The sequence below is a fragment of the Coenobita brevimanus genome, chromosome 101 (genome assembly GCF_032717465.1).
Source record: "Coenobita brevimanus isolate Jiangsu-jjx chromosome 101, ASM3271746v2, whole genome shotgun sequence".
NCBI classification, from domain to species: Eukaryota; Metazoa; Arthropoda; class Malacostraca; order Decapoda; family Coenobitidae; genus Coenobita; species Coenobita brevimanus.
The window spans coordinates 38,323,007-38,342,794 of record NC_137054.1 but is presented as its reverse complement, the minus strand read 5'-3'; the positions used below and the strand labels follow the sequence as shown (position 1 = coordinate 38,342,794).

The window sequence follows — 19,788 nt, the reverse complement described above, 5'->3', positions numbered from 1 at the left end:
TGATTGTAAAAGGGCAAAAGAGAAAAGAGATTTGCTATGGATCAGATACAGACAACATAATAGTGAGAGAACATATAACAACCACAAGCAGGCAAGAAATGATCATACAAGGCTAAGAAGAGAAGATCAAAGACAGTTTGAGGAAGGCATTGTAAATAAAAGTACTGAATAACTGAACCTGTTTTACAGCTACATACAAAGCAAAACTAGTCAAAGATAAAATACAGTCCATCATGGATGAGGGGAAAATCTGTATCATGAAGAAGATATTTGTGAAGTAGTAAACTCCGTTGTTTTTAGCTGTGTTCCACTGTGTCAACTTGTTTGACTTGTCAGGGTTATGGCGAAAGGGCCTGTCCTAAGTGTTTAACTACACTTGACCTAACCTAGCTTAACTATATCTAAAAATTTAACCTAATCTAACCTAGCATCCAGTTGGGAAATTGGGAGACGAAAACCACCTCTGAGTACGTCAAGACAATCATAGGTACGGCTTAAGGAATGTGATGATAAAAAGTGGGAAGTTTTTCAGCAGGAAATGTTAATTTATCACCCTGAAAATAGTCAGAAAAACACCAAAAACAAACTGGAGGAATATGAATTGAATTGGTATGGTCCTCCTACTGCTTTAAGTAAAGCATACGTTTACCAAAATGGCAAAAAAGTATGGCGTAAATGAAAGTACCATCATAACGATTTGGAAGGACCAGAAGATAAAGATCGTGCGTAGGAAGTGATGCGAACCTTGTAGCTCTGAAAGTTTATATTTGTCCTGAAGCTGACTGAGAATCTTAGGCCTATATGACGTTATGTGGAGCATCAGAGAAATTCTCATTTTTACTCCTTACCACCTTACCTTATGTAAATTACCCCCACTTATAAAGACCATCAGGTAAAACAGTGAAAGAGGTATAATTATTGTAATTAAGAGCATCAGTGGTAATAGAAACAGCATTAACAAAAAAGTCGGGCTGGGTACCCTTGTGTTGATGCGTAGCTTCCCGGCACTCTTCCCCCACCCCCCACCGATAATGTTGTCAAAGTTTCGCTTTCTCGTATCGAGTGGCCTTCGGGAGAGACGTTAGGCTGTATGGTTAGACTAAAATTTATGGGTCTGACAGTTTTAGGGAACGAAATGGAATGAGAATGTTTACAAACCAAAAAAAAAAAAAAAAGCACTCTTTCATCCACGTGTTCTCATGAGTTAGCATTCTGTTTCACATTCTTTGTTCGGTATCGCTTTTCCCAACACATTTCGGACTGACTGAGCAGTTTAGCCATATGCTTAGTCTGTCCGAAATGTGTAGGGAAGCGCGATATCAAACAAAGAATGTGAAACGGAACACTAACTCACGAGAACACAAGGATGAACGTAATTTTTTCTGGTTAGCATAAATTATCATTCTATTTCATCCCCTAAAACTGTCAGACCCATAAATTTTTGTCTAACCACACAGCCTAAGGTCTCACATGAAGGCCACATGATACAAGAGAAGGCAAAACTTTGACAACAACATTGGGGGTAAGAAGCGGAAGGAAAATACCGTGCAGCTATGTATCAACAATAGGGTACCCAGCCGAACTTCTGTTTTTGTTAATGCTATTTTTAAAACCACTGACATTTTTAATTACAACAGTTATATCTCTTTCATTGTTTTACCCGATGGAGGGTGCGAGTGGGGGTAATTTACATGGGGTTAGGTTGTAAGAAGGGTTAAAAGTGAGAGTTATGGAAAGTTGCCAGAACACATCGTACCATTATACATGTAAACATATTGTCTGAGTGACGCGGATTTGAGTACCACGGTCCTTGTCCAGTCCCTATTGCCCGCGGTACTCGATGTTTGAGTGTATCATGGGTTTAAGGAGTTTTCCATAGTAATACATATTAAGTTTTTGTGTTTTTACAACATGTGCATATTATTACTAACCCTGGACTTATTCTCTCTACTTTGATTTACCTGCCTACCTCTGCTGTTTTCAACACTACGCATTACTGGTGAGTTGGGGAGGCGGTGGCTGAATCGGTAGAGAGGCAGCCTGCAGTCCTGATGGACCCAGGTTCGAATCCCGGCTGGGGCAGGGAACAGTTTAAGGATTTGAATTTCATAGAAGCAGACTTTCCTGATCTACCAGATGACCCGCCGACATGTCATAAAAGTACCCCCGCTAACACCAATACACCAGTCCTGTATGAGACAGCCCTAGCATGTATTCAATATCGACGGTGGGTGTTAGCGCCGAAGTGGTGACATGAGGAGGTGTAGGAGGACTACTGGGCCTTGGGATAGGCTACTGCCCCTGAGGTATAGGCCCTGAAGCCTTTGCCCAGAGTCGGACACATAAAAAAAATAAATAAATAAATAAATAACCCATAACAACTCTTAATTCACCAATTACAGTTCGTGTCTTCAGTAATATATTAGTAAGTAAAAAAATTTGTGCAATATGTAATGCGCCATGTTGTATTATGAATGAATGAAAAGTGATCCATTCGGTAAAATTTTAGTTTAAACATGAAATTAAGTGTCTTAGGGGTCCCACCCCAAAATCTGATAATCCAAATGATTCTCGGTCCACTGCCATTTGGATTAATGGACTTTTACTGTATATACATACATACACTGTACATATATATACATACACTGTACATATATATATATATATATATATATATATATATATACATACATAAATATATATATATATATATATATATATATATATATATATACTGTATATATATATATATACTGTACATACATAAATATATATACAGTACATACATACAGTACTGTGTATACATATATACATACAGTAATCCCTCACTGATCTGGATGTGCAGTATCTGGACCTGTTCATTATCCGGATGCTGAACCTTGGCTCTATTAAACAATTATCTCAATTTACTTGTTATTATCCAGACATAAACGTCCCTGAGAACTTTGGCTGGCCAGCCAACAGGTTCAAACACTCGGTATCGTGGCCGCTGGGCTCAAACCGTGGGTGGGAAATAGGTAGTAACTCACAACCAGAGATAAAATGTCCATCCGCCCCTGTAGTGAATGGCCAACGTTGCACGCTGGTCCGATCACTCTCAATGAACCTCAAGCACCCAAGTAATACGACTGTAGTTCACAAGCGACGTCAAAACGTCTGTATGCATCCCCACCGAATGTCCAAAGTTGCGCGGCCACCGGGCTAAGTCTTTCCCAACTGACTCCACGCACTCAACACAGCCCACAAGCCACTAGTACATATTCGGTGAAAGCAGCAGTCCGCCTCTATACTGAACGTCCAAAGTCGCCCAGTCACTGGGAGTTTTGGTTACGAGTGGCCATCACGCATCTAACAGACCACAAGCCACGAGTAAATGTGCGGTAAAAGTGCCTGTCTGCCTCTTGACAGAAGGGTGAAAATCCTGCCCACAGCCTCGCTCCCCCCCCCCCGGTCCTTCCTCCATACCCTCCTGGCTCCCCTCCCAATCCCTCAGTCCCTCCCCTCCTTCGCGCTGATAGCACTTATTCATGTTTTTATTTTTATTTTTTGCAATTTATTTGAATACTCTTGGTCATACTGAAATTCCAAAGAGACCATGAGAAAGGACATGAAATTCAGCATCTAGAAATGTGCTTAACTCTTGGAAGGTGCTGGCAAAATTTTGCACTAGGATGGTGGGAAGTACTATGAAGCTAAGTTTTACTCGAACACAACTGATTCTTACTGCATTTCTGTACTTTTACTCATCAATTTTATGTGTTTTTATTAACTTACCTTATAGTATAAACACCAGCCAAGATGTCGGTATGCCATTTATACCAATTTAGCCAATTTCCGGTGGCGTATTTGGCAATGGAATTTTTTGTGCCCGGAGCAGTTATCAATGACGTCAGATAACCAATTTCCCAACCGTCAGAGATTTTTTGTGGAAGTTTGTTGTTTTTGCATTATTTCCTTGGTGTTTAGCATTAATATGGATAATCTTATGAGTGTTTTGATGTCTCAAATGGCAGACTGACCTGAAAACAGTGCCAAAATTAGGAGCCGTACTGTACACACTGTAGTGTTTAGGTAGAGTGCTTGTTGGTTTTCAGTGTTTTTTTTCCACGGTTTTCTTGGTGTTTAGCATTACTCTGGATATTCCTGTCTGTGTTTTGATGTCTAAATATGGCAGATTAACCCGAAAACAGTGCCAAAATTAGAAGGGGTACTGTACATACAATGGTGTATAGCTAGGGTGTTTTTTGGTTTTCAGTGTTTTTTTTCATGGTTTTCTTGGTGTTTAGCATTACTCTGGATATTCCTCTGTGTGTTTTGATGTCTAAATATGCCTGAATGACAGGAAATCACTGCCAAAGTATGCAGAGGTACTGTACAAATAGGTGTTATAGGTTGGAGGTTGGCTATTGGTAGGATGTGGGTAAAGCAAGGGGATATTGCTCATTATCCAGACATTGCCACTACCCGGACATGCCTTTGGCTCTATTACGTCGTATAACTGGGGGGGGGGGGGGAAACGACATTTTTCTCAACTGTACTTTGAAATTGGTTTATTTTTGGGGTGGTAAATAAATGATTCTAGTTAAATCTGCTTCCCCATTGTTATTAGCTGTTCCACTGTGACAACATGTTTGATTCCTCCACATACAATGGAGGAAAGGACTGTCCTAACCTAAATGTTCAACTAAACCTAACCTAGCTTAACTACCTAATAATTTAACCTAACCTAACCTGGGCATAAGCTGGGAACATGGGAAATGAAATCCATCTTCGTGTACGTTAAGTACGTTTCTTCCACTATGCTGGAAACAATCGTAGGTATGGTGTGATGATAATAACAGGAGAAATTTTTCAGCAAGAAAAGGCAATTTACCATCCTAAAAATAGCCAGAAAATACAGAAAACAAACTACAGGAATATGAATTGAATTGGCAAGGTTTTTAGACTGTTTTAGATAAAAATTTTGGGGCTTCACAATTTTAGGGGACGAAACGGGACGTAAATATTTGTTAATCATAAAAAAATTATTCCTTCATCCCATGTGTTCTCATAAATTAGAATACAGTTTCACATTCTTCGTTCAATTACACACTTCCCAATACATTTTGGACTGACTGAGCATACAGTCATCTGCTTTAAATTAAGTGAACATTAACTGCTCATTCTTTTGTTAGTTCTTGTGTGTTTATGTGAAAGAGAGAGAGTACTGATACAAGCAATAATGTATTTCCTTAACCCCTTCATCGCTGCCGGCCTTGAACAATGCTTCACCGTACTGGTGTCAGTGACATTGAGTTAGGGTGAGCTATAAAAAACTGCAAACGATTAAGGGGCGATGGTCACTATTATGTTTACAATACCCTACTCTACCATCCCAGGCAATCAGGCGGTCACTTCATCTCAGATGTTTTTGCCCAAATGTTTACATGTTCATGTAACATGCGCAGTAATTTTACGATTCTTCCATGAATCATAACATTTCACAGGATGGATTTAAAAAAAATAAAAATAAAAATAATAATAATAATAATTAAAAAAAAAAACATTGCCAGGTGCACCAGATGAGTCTTTTCACATCTGTGAGAAAAAGAATTCTGATTTTAGAACTCTGAAAAAATGGTCACGAGGCCAGCCATGGGAGCACACAAACTTCAAAACCCATGGCCATTGAGGGGGATAAACATATGTTTTATTTTAAACAGTAGAAGCACCTTACCAAATCAGTTCTTCCTGATAGTATGTTATATTTTTCTGATTATTTCTGGGTTGGTAAATAAACTTTTTTCTGTTAAATTTGTTTCCCCGTTGTTTTTCACTGTTCAGCTGTGACAACTAGTTTGATTCGTTAATGTAATGGCAGAAGGGACTGTTCTAACCTAAAGTGTTTAACTAAACCTGATCTAACTTAGCAAATAATTTAACCTAATAATTCAACCTAACAGTTTAGCTTATCCTAACCCAACCTAACCTAACCTCCAGTTGGGAAACTGGGAAACGACAATCACCTCTGAGCATGGTGAGTTTCTTCCACTGTGTGGAAACAAGCAATTGATAATAATAGGGAGGAAATTTTTCAGAAGTTAAAGGAAATTTATCATACTGAAAATAGGCAAAGAAAAGTATAGAAACAATGAAGGAATATAAATTGAACTGATAAGGTCTTTCTGCTGCTTAACCCCTTAAACGTGGCTGTGTACAGTCGTTCCCCCCCGAGTGGCGGGGTTGTATCGCGGTCTGAGTACCTGTAGGAAAATATTCGCCAAAAATCAGAGATTAACCCTAGAACATTATACTTGGTATGGCAGATAGTACTTACATTCAGCTTTCTCCAGAGACAGGTGTTGAGCCTTCGTGGACTACCCAAGGACTTGTGGAGACTTGTAAAGTTGGGTAACCAAATCTTCACTTTCACACCTCCAGCAACCCGGTTTCCCCTCTACCACAGCCTCATTCTGTCACAGTAAACTTTATACTACAACGTAAAGGTAGTTAGGCATCCGTATTTGTACAATAAGCACTGAAAATAAGGCTAAAATCAACGGAGCATACGGCCGACATGCACTGTGGCGGTCTTCCCATCACTCAACAAACATTTCCATTTTCCCAGCTAAAAACATGTATACTACATTATTTTCAATCATATTACTTCCCAAAAGATCACCACAGCGCGCTTTTTATTCTGCCTTACGCCCGCCACTTTATTCTCGTTCCTGTCGGCCGTTTGCACTGACTGGGAAGAGCTAGAACTCGCCATAATGTCACTTTGAAAGCCTGCAGTAAACTGACGCTAAACAGGGGCAAACCGTGAGAAAAAAAGCTAGTGTTACAACTGGGGAAACAAGCGTTTCCTAGTAGCATAAACTGCTTGTGAGAAGAGAGCGCAGATTTACAGTTCTGAGCACTCAGAGCGCTGCCATGTATCACAGCCAGGCTGGCCGGGCCGTGTGGGGGGGGGGGAAACGCGATATTTGGCAACAACTGAGGTCAGTAGTACAAAGGTAAAGTATGCTAGTTGTAGCTAGAGGGTGGTGGTACTGATAGACAATACCAGCTGGAGCCTGCTTGCCCGCGGTTATTCAAAATTTACTAGAATCGCAAACGCGACGACCCGCCGTCATGTCCTTTTGGCCAAGCGTCGCAAACGCGACGATCCGCGTTTCAGGGGTTAAAGTGTACATTTACCGATAAATACAGTAAATCAATCTAACAGTACTTGTGTTTTGTTTCTACCAGATAAACCGTGAATTTGGACTATTCGGGCACCCCTCCACACCGTACAGCCTGGATAACCTGGCCATCTCTGTACGTATTTTTATGTGTCCGACTCTGGGCACAGGCTTCACAGCCTGTTCCCAAGGCCAAGTCCTCCAACATGCCATACACCTCCACATGTCACCACTTCAGCACTAACACCCTCCATCCACATTGAATATAGCAAACTCTCAATTATCCATCATCACAACATCCCGCCCAAAGCAATATCTGGCGTTGCTGGCTCTCTATTAAAACAACAGCCAGTGAAATTATGCAATATCCGGCACTGAAACAAGGCTTAACTGGCAGTTCTATGCCATATCCAGCATCAAGGTGTATCAATCAGCTCATAAATGGTGGCCAACCATCACTATATTACTGTATTTTATCATTACTTTATTGTGTTTGTGCTTAATTTTTACCTTTAACTCATGGGTTTTGGAAGGAGGTTAAGAAAGTAAGGCAGTGTGAAAGGGGAAATAGTAGGGGAGTGAAATAGAGGAATAATAGATTGTTGGTGTAGAAGAGAGAAAAATTGAGGAGATGGAAGGAGCACCTTGAGGATTTGTTGAATGTAGAGAGTGAGAGCAGTGTGAGTATAAGTGGTTGGGGAATGGCTGGGAGAAGAAGAGATGAGAGGAGGGCGGAAGAGATCAGTAGGGCAGAAATAGTGAAAGCAATGAAGAAGATTAAGTTGGGAAAGGCCCCAGGAATTGATGGAGTGTTCGGTGAAATGCTTAGGTATGGGGGTGAGATTGTTGTGGAGTGGATATGAAAGTTGTGTAGATTGGCTTGGGAAGAGGGAAGAGTTCCAGAGGACTGGAAACCAGGTACTGTATATTTGTTCCTTTATACAAAGGAAAAGGGGAGAGAGAAGTAAGTGGTAACCATTGGGGTATTTGTCTTCTTAGTGTGACTGGTAAAATATATGGTAGAATACTCATTGATAGGGTTAGGCATATGACAGAGGAGCTAGTTGGAGAAGAACAAGGGGGATTTAGGAAGGGAAAAGGTTGTGAAGATCAGATATTTGTTCTAAGATGATTAGTGGAGAAGTATCTAGAGAAGGGAAGGAAAGTGTATGCTGCCTTCATGGACTTGGAGAAAGCTTATAACAGAATAGATAGGCAAGGTATGTAGAAGGTATTAAGAATATATGGAGTGGAGGGGAAATTGTTGAGTGCTGTGAAGAGTATGTACGAAGGAGCTAGGGCAACGGTGCGAGTGGATGGTGAGCTGAGCGAGTTCTTTGATCTCAATGTGGGACTGAAACAGGGTTGTGTGATGTCTCCACGGCTGTTTAATATATACATGGATGGGGTTGTAAAGGAGGTGCAAGGTAGGGCAGTGGATGTGGGGGTGGCTCTAATGAATGAGGGTGAGATTTGGAAGCTTCCGGTGTTGCTGTTTGCTGATGATACAGTATTGTTGAGTGAAGATGAATGGGAGTTGCAAGGTTTGGTGAATGAATTTGGGACAGAGTGTAGGAGGAGGAATCTGAAAGTTAATGTAAACAAAAGTAAAGTTATGGTGTTTGAGAGGAATGAAGTCACTGAGTGTGCAGTGAGGTTGGATGGTGAGGATATGGAGAATGTGAGTACATTCAAGTACTTGGGTAGTGTGATGAGTAAGGATGGAACTTTGGGGGATGAAGTGCGTGAAAGGATACAGCAGGAAGGAAGGTTGTTGGTACACTGAAAGCAGTGATGAGAAATAGGGAGGTGAGTATGGAAGTTAAGAAGTCACTGCATGATTATTGTGATCCCTACCCTGATGTATGGAAGCGAGGCGTGGACCTTGCAAGACGGGAACAAGTCAAGAGTGAGAGCAGTGGAAATGAGTTACTTGAGAGGAGCATGTGGAGTGACATGGAGGGACAGGTTGACGAATGAAGAAGTGAAGGAATGTTGTGGGGTGGATGTGGTTGTGAAGATTAGGAGAAATATACTGAGGTGGTTTGGACATGTGAAGAGCATGGAGAATGAAAGACTGACTAAGAGGGTGTATGTAGGTGAGGTGGAGGGAGGGAGAGGGAGGGGTAGACCAAGGATGAGGTGGAGGGATGGAGTAGAGAGGTATATGAGGGAGGGGGGGGTGAGTTGGGGGGAGGGTAGTCAAATGGTGGATGACAGAGCGACTTGGAGGCATTTTGTCTGCGGACACCCTTTGCGGGATTAGGGCGTCGGGCTATAGATAGATAGAACTCATGGGAAAACTTTTAAGATGGAGGGTTAAGATGGATAATAACACAATATCCGGCTCGACACCAAATACTGACCCGATGGGGGATACTATGTAATATCCAGCATTTTGCAATATCCAGTGTATGGCTTGGTTGAATTACACCGGATAAATGAGAGTCTTCTGTACATGCTAGGGCTGTTTCATACAGGACTGTTGTATTACAACGTATCAGCAGGTCATCTGGTAGATTAGAAAAAGTCTGCTTTATGAGATTCAAATCCTTAAACTTCCTGCCCCAGGTGGGATTAAAACCTGGGTCCATTAGGACTGCAGGCCACCTATCTACCGATTCAACCACAGCCTCTCCCAACACCAATTTTCCGGCACTGGATTGTCTGGCACCTCTTTTAATCCAGACAAAATTGCAAGAGGGCACTTGAAATTCCTGGGCCTGCCAGATTAGTTTCCAGGGCAGCTACTGATGGTGCTGAATGCAGCATGTGGACACCTGGACTGCTTACACTGGATGCTTTGGTGGTGAGCCCAGTTATGGCTTCTAAGAAAGATGCAAGTGTCAGTGGTGGTGAACACAGTGAACAGCAGGAAACCACCCAATTAAACCAAGAAATCGCACAGACCTTATGTTGAGGATATGCTGAAAGACTGCCAGTGTCGGGATAATGATGTGCATAAGTGTGCTGTGGTGTAGGGGGCTAAACTGGAGTGAGGGCATAGTGGATTATTAGCAGCTGGGAGGACTGGTGTAGGTCCTGTCCTCAGAGCATACCAGGTGAAACCCAATACATATCAAGCAATGGGCATTGTTCTTGCAGGTACCACAACTGTATCCAAACAGCTGACAGTTGTAAAGGAGCCGGATGGAAAAAGTAGTGGGGATGACTCAGTATACCACATGGACATAAAGTAATCTTGAGAAGGAAGAGAGCTACCAAACAGACTCAAACCCCCTAGAGAGCCCTGCCTGCCATTCTCCAATGTGATCTTTAAAGTGATGAACCTTTAGGATCTCCGCACATCCCCATCCCTGGAGTCGCAAGTTAGTTAGGTCATCATCAGTAGAAACATCCACCTCAGTGGGATCAATACGACCATATATGATGTTCACAGTAGTCTGGGGATTGAACAGTCCTCCAGCAGGATACACACTCCAAATACCCAGCACACTGGCAGCAAGTCTGACCAGCATTGCTGAACTTCAGTACAACAGTCGCAATTCATCCATCCTGCAGTACCTGGCAGAGTTATAGTCACTAATGGCCTTGGTGAGTGTCCAAGAGTCATTAAAAACTGGCAATCCATCTCCTGATTTAAGAGGAAGAACACCAAAAAGTCATCGAGGCTGGTAAACGATAGACTGCCAGCAAGAGCTTGTTATCTGAGAGTTTATGGTTGCCAATTTCCTCTTCCTACCCAGCCAAGTAAATTCACTTCTAGTCTGGTCCTAACAATACTTGATAAAGCTGCATAGGAGGGCCTGGGGTTGGGCACCAAGGTGGAGCAGGGGGGGCATGTCTGTGGCACCTCTCTCTAAATCATCAGAGCTGAAAATGAGGCAGGAACACCCAGGTCATGTCTACTCGCAATGATAGCTCAGGGCAAAATCTATATGAAGATGGACTATTAGGTGATTTCCCTCAACTGCATCTAGTGATGATGACTGCTTTCTTTCAGATGCAAGGGATTTGGATGTGAGTCCAGGAAAAGTTTAAAATATAAGAGACAGTATTTATGGCTATGAGGCCAAGATATTCTAAGTGGATATTTGTGATCTGGTTAGGTCCTGCTGCTATGGAGTGAACTGGGATACAGTACATGAGGACTTTCAGCTTATCAAAAATCTAATGATACATTCTACTGGCAGAGAGTGAGGCATACCTTCAGAAAATGATATGTAAATTATATGCATAGGACAAAGGAGAGGAAGTTAAATGATGGTACAAATAAAGTTGTAGTGTTTGTATAAAAGAGTTTAATGCTACTGATTTCAAGTCACGGTACAGGGTACAAAATAATTAATGGTCTGTACTACTGTATCAGAATGAGGAATGAAAACCTGAAGGAAGTTAAGAATTTAAACAGTAATGCTATATACCCTGGAAGAGAAATGTGCAAGTTAATATGGATGATGAACAAAGAGAGAACACTTCAAGAAGGAAGCAAAATTGGACAAGTGAACAGTGGTTTACAGCAGGCATGGACAATGTGCTGTACTTCAACCAGCTCTTACATAGATATGAAAGGCAAACACTAAGTATGGAGCAGCTGAAATCAACTTCAGAGCAGTAATAGGGACAGTACAATAATAATGTTCATTCATTCATTCCCCATCTAATTCAGTATTGCCCCATGAGAAGCATACGAGCCCAGGGCTAGGCAAGTTGGTCCTGACATGTAAGATGAGACTGAACAGCCTCACTCATCTGAGTGGCATTATGTGAGCAATAAACCCCAACCACCCCTTGGATATAAACCTGCACCAGCTCAATCCGACTGGAGTGCCTTAATTGCCCATTAAACCACAAAGCACCATAATTTGGTTATGTGGCTCCCACCCAGCATTGTAAATGGTTTCCTGGTGCACAGGACACCATTTGGCTTGTCACTCAGTGTACAGTACAGACACCCACATAAAGAAGGAAGGGAAAAGAATGAAAGAAGGAAAGACAGATAAGGAAGGACAGAAAGAAGGAAGGAGGAGAGGAATGGGCAGGCACCCAAATGCAGCACTACATCGAGTGAGTGGATAACAGAATAAAGGACAGTGGAATGAATGAAAGATCTGGTATAGGCAAAAGAGCCAAGGCCATGCAGTGAAACACATGGTATGAACATGTGGATTGACTGCTGAAAAATACAATGATAATGAAAATGTCCAGAAGTGAAGTAAATGGTGATGTGGCAAGAGGAACATTTTTTACTAAGTGGGAGAAGAGAACTGAATTACACATGTGAGCTGGGAATGGGGAATGAAAGGTAGTGACAGCATGTGAGATGTGTGAAGACAGAGCTGCCTGAAGACTGTTTTGTAATTGCCAGCCAATGTGAAAGAGTTCCTAGACAGGGGCATGGTGTCAGCGGGATGGAGGCAGACAGATTGAGATGCAATTTTTTAACCCCTTAACCGCGGGCTTGTTTTGCTTTGACTTGCGGCTCCCACGGGCACATTCGCGCTTCGACAGACTCTCTAAAAATATTTGCCAGAAATCAGTTATTAGTCCTAGAATATTAAAATCACATATGCCTATGGCACATACCTTCAGCTTTCTCCTGGGGTGTTTGTTGACCCTTCGTCGAGTACCGTAGGACTTGTGGAGACCTCTGAAGTTGGGTAACGAAGTCTCCACTTTATACTTCCCGACAACCCGTAATATGATTACCACAGCCTGATATTATCACTAGAAACACTATTCTATGATTCTCAAATAGTTTGGAATCCATACTCAAAAAAAAAAAAAAAAAAACACTGAAAGCAATGAAAATTACGAGGGCGTACGACCTTCCCATTTGACATCGTTTGCCGCTGGTGTTTTGTCATTTATTATTCATAAAAACACTCACAGTTTATATTTCTATTACTATATAACACTTATATATACCTACAGTCTTTATCCATAAGTTTCCTTCAGTAATAGTAGTTTATTGTCACTGTAGGCATTCAATTTCTCTTTCAGTAAAATATGTAGCATTCACTTTCTCATCCTGTATACTAGCGTTGTGAGTGAATGTCACTTTCACCTTCACTCTCATAACTCATAGTATTCATACATGCTAGAGTGAAACTTTCACTTTCATTACTCCTAGTAAATATACTTGTATTCTTATAATACTAATCATTTACATTTCTATTTACATTCTCTATTTTATTTACATTATTTACATTTCTATTTTATTTACACTGTGTTAGGCACTGTCACTTGCAGTAACTTATAAAACTATTTTCCACTGTTCACTTATATTTACAGTCACTGCTTTCACTTGCTGTTTACACATTATTTACATATTATTTACAATTCCACTTGCACTATTTTACTCACCAGAAAGATTGTAGTCACTCTCTATCATTTGTCAGTCCTTTACCTCTTTCCACACGAGGTTTAGTAGGGGGTAGAGGTCACAGGGCCCTTTGCATGGGGCTAAAAAGCGGTGGAATTTAGCAGGCGTGAATCCGACGTACTTTCACCTTGAAAGACGACAGTAAACTGATACTGGTGGGCCAGGGTGGCCTACGTAGGGAGAGTGCATTACTGCCAATGTCAGCCTCGTGAGAACTGCTAACATATAGCTATGAAATGATTGGCAGGAAATCTAGACAATACATTATAAATTAGGCAGTTCCAGGTGAATGTAAATATCACTTAGGCTTCTCTCTTCCCTCTTTATATATGTTTTTATTACAAGAATAGATTATACGGCATATTTCAAGGGGAAATAAACAGAGAAAATTAGCGAACGAGTGCACGTGAGGTGTTGTCAGGTAATAATTAGCCAATTCCAGGTGTATGGCACTATCACTTACCTTACTTCTTTTTTGTATATATTATTTGGTATAAGAATAGGGCATAGGGCTTATTTCAATGAATGAAATCAGTGGAAAATTCCAGGGAAGATTTACTTAGCGTAGAATACAGTGTGGTGGCCTGCAATAATTAGGTAGTTTCAGGTGAATATAAATATCACTTAGGCTTCTCCCTTCCTTTCTTATATATATATTTTTATTATGAGAATAGATTATACGGCATATTTCAAGGGGAAATAAACAGTGAAAATTAACGAACGAGTGCACGTGAGGTGTTGTCAGGTGATAATTAGCCAATTCCAGGTGTATGGCACTCTCACTTACCTTATTTCTTTTTTGTATATATTATTTGGTATAAGAACAGGGCATAGGGCTTATTTCAATTGATGAAATCAGTGGAAAACTCCAGGGAAGATTTACTTAGCATAGCACGCCCAGGCAGGCGAGAGGAGAGGGTAATGGAGGGGAGGTAGGGAGGGGAGTCAAGAACAGGGAGAAATGGCTAAATTGTCAACAATGGATGGGAGTACAGATGAGATTAGGAGTGCTGACTAGTGTTGGACACTGGCAGTACTGATAGATGATACAAGATACAAGCCACCACTTGAAAGCCAGGGCAAATTCAAAATAACACAGAATCACAAAAGTGACGCCCCACGGTATGATCCCTTGCTTCCATGCGTCACAAAAGTGACGCCCCGTGGTTAAGGGATTAAGCAATTAAAAGTCATAGATTTACAGTACCTTTATCCAACCATGATTGTATGTGTGGTAGCTAACACTGCTTTCTTAACATGATAAGCAAGCAAATATACTTCAGAATTAATTCACTACACTCTTAGAATGGCTTAGTGTCTTTAGACAACAAGATTTCGTGCATAAGGAATAATCTACACTCTTTCTGTGACAGTGATGCCTATCAGTACCAACTCCTTTAAAAAGACAAAAACTGATTATAATATTAACAATGATAGTATACTCAGCATTGGTTGTGACAGTATGCAGAAAAACACCAGGTGCAGAGAAAGGACCAATTTATTCAACATTTCACTGAGCAGGCTTCATTCCTGAAGAAGCCAGCTTGGCGAAATGTCGAATAAAACAGGTCCCTTCTATACACTATGGGTTTTTCTACATAACATTAATATATCATATTAATCTTACAATACATACCAGGAGTGGGTAGTACTTCTGTATTAGAACGGAGACAAGTCTGAGAAGTCTCATGGCAATAGGGAAATATGGCTTGTCAAGGGGTGTGGCTTGCTGAACACTGGCAGGTACCGAAGCCCGGTATTTGATGTTAGGTGAGAAGAGCTTGATCACCAGTGCACATACACGGTCCCGCAGTAGGAAGTTAAACTCCTGATGCTGTGTGGTAAACAACAGTAAGGGTAAATTAACTGAGGACAGAATCATTACCAATGCAGTATTTAAAAAAAAAAAAAAAAAAAAAAAAAAAAAAAAAAGTAAAGCTGTGAGTGAGGCACCACAAACAAGGGGAAAAGATATTCAATACACATGTACAGTACATGAATTTCTACACCATGAGAAAAGCTATTTACGTCATGTGAGGGATAACTTAACCCGTCTGGCCCAAGAACCGCATTTAGGGTCTGACTTTTCAGCTATCACCATGGTAAACTTTGGTCTTATAGATTTCAAGACCTTGATTTTACACACCAGAAAATGTATATTTCACTCTCATATATCCAATGGTTACCACACTATCAATCATCAAAGAACATCAAAAATGAAAAATTGTTACCCTTCGTGTATGGAGAGAGAGAAAAAAATGCACCAAAGTAAATTCAGGCCTCATACATTAGAAGAGCTTGATTTTACACACCATAAAATGTATATTTCACTCTTATTCTTCTAATGTTTACTGCACTGTCAACTGTCGAAAACAAAAAAAGCCACTCCTCACACTAAGTGAGAATGGGACATCATAGAGAAATAGGGGGGAATAAGATAGAGGAGAGAATGTGGAGAGGCATCAGGAGGGGAAGAAAGGGAGGGAATATGCCTGCCACACACAGCCAATACAGTCTAGAAGGGGTATGGGGGTGATTTGGGTAGGAGGAGACACTGAGGACAGGGCCCAATGGAGCAGAGGGAGGGGGAGAAATGGCTGGGGGGGTGGACCCTCCCCCACTGCATCTAGGGAGAACAATCAGGCCAGACACCACCAAATATTGTACTTTCCATTGGCTAGGCTCCATGTACATCATCAAATAGACAGGGATACCTCTTCCCAGCTTTTGGTAGCTTGTGTACAATAAATGATGATAGGCCTCTACATATCATACACTGACAGATGATCATAGGACTTTAGGGGCTAACGGAAGTTTTACACTGTAATAATGTCTATAAAGTGTGCAATACATGTATTTTAGTATGGAAATTAGTACTTTAGTATTGAACTTCAAGGTATACACTGTTTCCTCTCAAAGTCCCCTTTTTATCAAATGAACCACAGTACTTTGATCTACCCCATACCTTCCCAGACTTGAAACACAACCAACATCAGCCCAACCAAACTTAATTTAGACCTAATCATGATATTACTTTGCAGTAATCTAACTGGTGGTTGGTGGTGAAAACCATCACCGACTCACTTGATTAGTGCTGCCTACTTCTTCCTTTACCATTACAGTATCATTCTTTTTCTGTCTGTCCTCCTCTATTTCTGTTTCTCCTCCCATCTTTCCTGTTACTTTAATTACTCTTTTTTCAACTTCAGGTGGCTCTACGCTTAGCAATACGACCTACAGCTTTCCTGCACCCAGGAAACAATTACAACACTGTTTTTTTCTTCTTTTTTATTTTTTTAAATGCAAGAAAGAAGGAAACAAAGGCCATGAGTCAGCAAACTGTTCCATCCAATAAAAAAACAAAAACAATCAACAGAGAAAAATTCAAGATCCGTTCATTTTGAGATGCCTGGACACACTGTGTTTGAAAGACTGGAGATCATACGAAGTTGGATATACAGACGGAGGGAGACAGTTCCAGGGTTGACCTGTTGCATAAATGAAGGACTGGGAGTAATGGTTACCTTTTGCATCAGAGAGTTGGAGTTTGTTGCTAGATAGTTGGTACTAACCCATCGTAGAGGTGGAGGGGTACTCTATGCAGGGGCGAATAAAGCCCGTACATAAAGTCAACAACCGTGGAGGGGTAAAGAAGGTATGGAGTCAGCTTAGCACACCCAGTCTCTTGGAAGCAGATTTATATGAGATGTAATATGATCTTTCCAAGATAAATCTCAAGCGAATGAAACCCCAAGTATATTGAAGGATGATGCAAGATTGAGCTGGATATTATTAATCACTAGACAAAAAAGTCCGCCCAAAGGGTGGACTTTATCGACTAGCTCCTGCAGAGGGCTGATTGAGCCTTCGGCCAATATACCTAATGTAGTTATGTAACATACAATTAATCCTAATAAATTATATACCAAAACACTCCCTGGATCATGCTGATTCAGAATATATATCATATGTGGTGATAGACCCTAAGGGAGCCGAATTTATAGGTAACAAACATACAAACAGTCGCCTTTATTATTATAGATTTGTGGGTACTCCTGTGAAAGATTTTTCTAGGTTGAAAGGTGTAAGAACTGAGTCTTTGTTGCATACCAGTCAGAGATACGAGCCAAGTCAGACATTAGGTGTACCATAGCCTCATCCCTTGTTTGTTGAAGCAATTGCTGAGACAGACATTGTGGGAACTGAATGGAAATGGAAAGGTGAAGGGTGGAATCATCAGTGTATGAGTGGATAGAGTCAGATGTACTGCTTAGAAGATAATTGATGAATAAAAAGAAGAGAGTTGGTGATAGCACAGAGCCCTGAGGAACACCACTGTTGAGAGATCTAGGAGAAGAATGGTGGCAATCTACAACAGCAGCTATAGAATGACAACAAAGCAAGCTATAGATAAAGGTGCAGATAGAAGGATAGAAACCACAAGAATGTAGTCTGGAAATTAAAGATTTATGCCAGACTCGACCAAAAGCCTTTGAGATGTCAAGTGCAATGGCAAAGGTTTCACCAAAGTCCTGAAAGAAGGATGACCAGGAGTCTGAAAGGTAGGTGAGAAGATCGCCAGTGAAGCGTCCCTGAGGGAACTCATTGACAAGCAGAAAGAATGTTGTGATAGGAAAGATGCTTTAAAATTTTTCTGTTAAGAAAAGACTTGAAAACTTATTAGAAATAAGATGTTAAGCCAATTGGGCGATACAATGCACCCTCACACAATGCAAACTCACACGGTGTGAATCACCTACAATGCGAGGTCAACCCAGAAAATGGTAATTTTTATTGAATGCAAAATCTGCAAAGCGAACTTCCCAACATGCGAATTGGCTGTATGATTCCAAGGCAAAAATGGATTTCCCACCATTACTATGAGTGTCGGGCTGGACAATGCGAGTTAGTCACAAGAAGGCAGGTGGCTGGCAATGAGCCAGATTCAAAATGGAGGTCAGCTGGCCAGCTACCTGCATGCCATCTACCGACTTCCCAGGGTAAACAGACACTTCTACTCCATATAGCCGTGACAACACATGTACCTCGCATCCTGTGGTCCATTTTAGCATCATAGCAGTACCCACCTGTTCATCTTGATCTCAGCTGTCGACTTAGAAGGCTTTATGGCACCTCCAGGAGACCTCAGCAGTGACAATGAGAGTGACAACGGGGCACCCCGCCTCGCGGGACAAGAGTAGATGCCCTTAGCCTCGGATACACTTCCCCCCTCCCTTCTTAACAAGCCCGGAAGTCTCTTAAATAATGGTACATGGTGTTCAATTTGTTGTTTTATTTGTTGATCCAACTAGAAGTACTAATAGACAAAGTATTAGCAGGGTAGAGTAGGCTGGAAGGGGACCCGAAAACCAAGCCGTGGGTGGGCTGTCCACCATATAAAGTAAGACCTCAATATAATGGACTAATTAGGGCCCAAACCGTTCCGAAAAATGCGAAATTCCGATAAAGGCAACATCTGGATTTCCCCTTGCTGAAGCGGACTTTTTCCGATAAATCAAACATTAGTCCGGATCACATGAACGGTTTATAAACTGTTTTGACTACCATTGAGGTACTGTACTGTGTTATAACTTTACTACATTAATCTATCTATCTATCTATCTATTGCCAGACGCCTCAATCCCGTTTGGGGTGGCCACAAACAAATCGCCTCCAAGTCGCCCTGTCCCCCCGCCATTTCACTGCCCTGCTCCCAACTCACACCCCCCTCTCTCATATACCTCTCCACCCCATCCCTCCATCTCATCCTCGGCCTCCCCCTCCCTCTTCCCCCCTCCACCTCACTCACATACACTCTCTTCGTCAGTCTTTCGCCCTCCATCCTCTCCACATGGCCAAACCACCTCAGTGTGTTCCTCATAACGCTTCCTATCACATCCACATCCACACCACAACGCTCCTTTATATCCTCATTCGTCAGCCTGTCTCTCCACGTGACTCCACAGGCTCCTCCTAAATAACTCATTTCCACTGCTCTCACTCTTGACTTGTGTCCTTCCAACAATGTCCAAGCTTCACTTCCGTACGTTAGAGTTGGTATCACAATACTGTCATGTAGTAACTTTTTCACTTCCATGCTCACTTCCCTGTTTCTTATCACTGCTTTCAAGGAACCAGCAACCTTTCTTCCCTGCTGTACCCTTTCAAGCACTTCACCCTCCAAACCTCCATCCTTACTCATCACACTACCCAAATACTTAAACGTACTCACATTTTCCAATTCCTCACCATCTAACCTCGCTGTACATTCACTAA

General features: G+C 41.4%; 1 protein-coding gene across 1 annotated transcript in view; it reads right to left on the bottom strand.

The window, feature by feature from the left end:
• LOC145415010 (protein MON2 homolog) overlaps positions 1-19,788 on the bottom strand; it is a 1,148,323-nt gene that overhangs the window by 811,422 nt on the left and 317,113 nt on the right. The window contains exon 7 of the mRNA XM_080284427.1: positions 15,149-15,346. Within this exon, the coding sequence (XP_080140553.1) occupies positions 15,149-15,346 (198 nt within the window). The remainder of the gene's footprint in view (positions 1-15,148; positions 15,347-19,788) is intronic.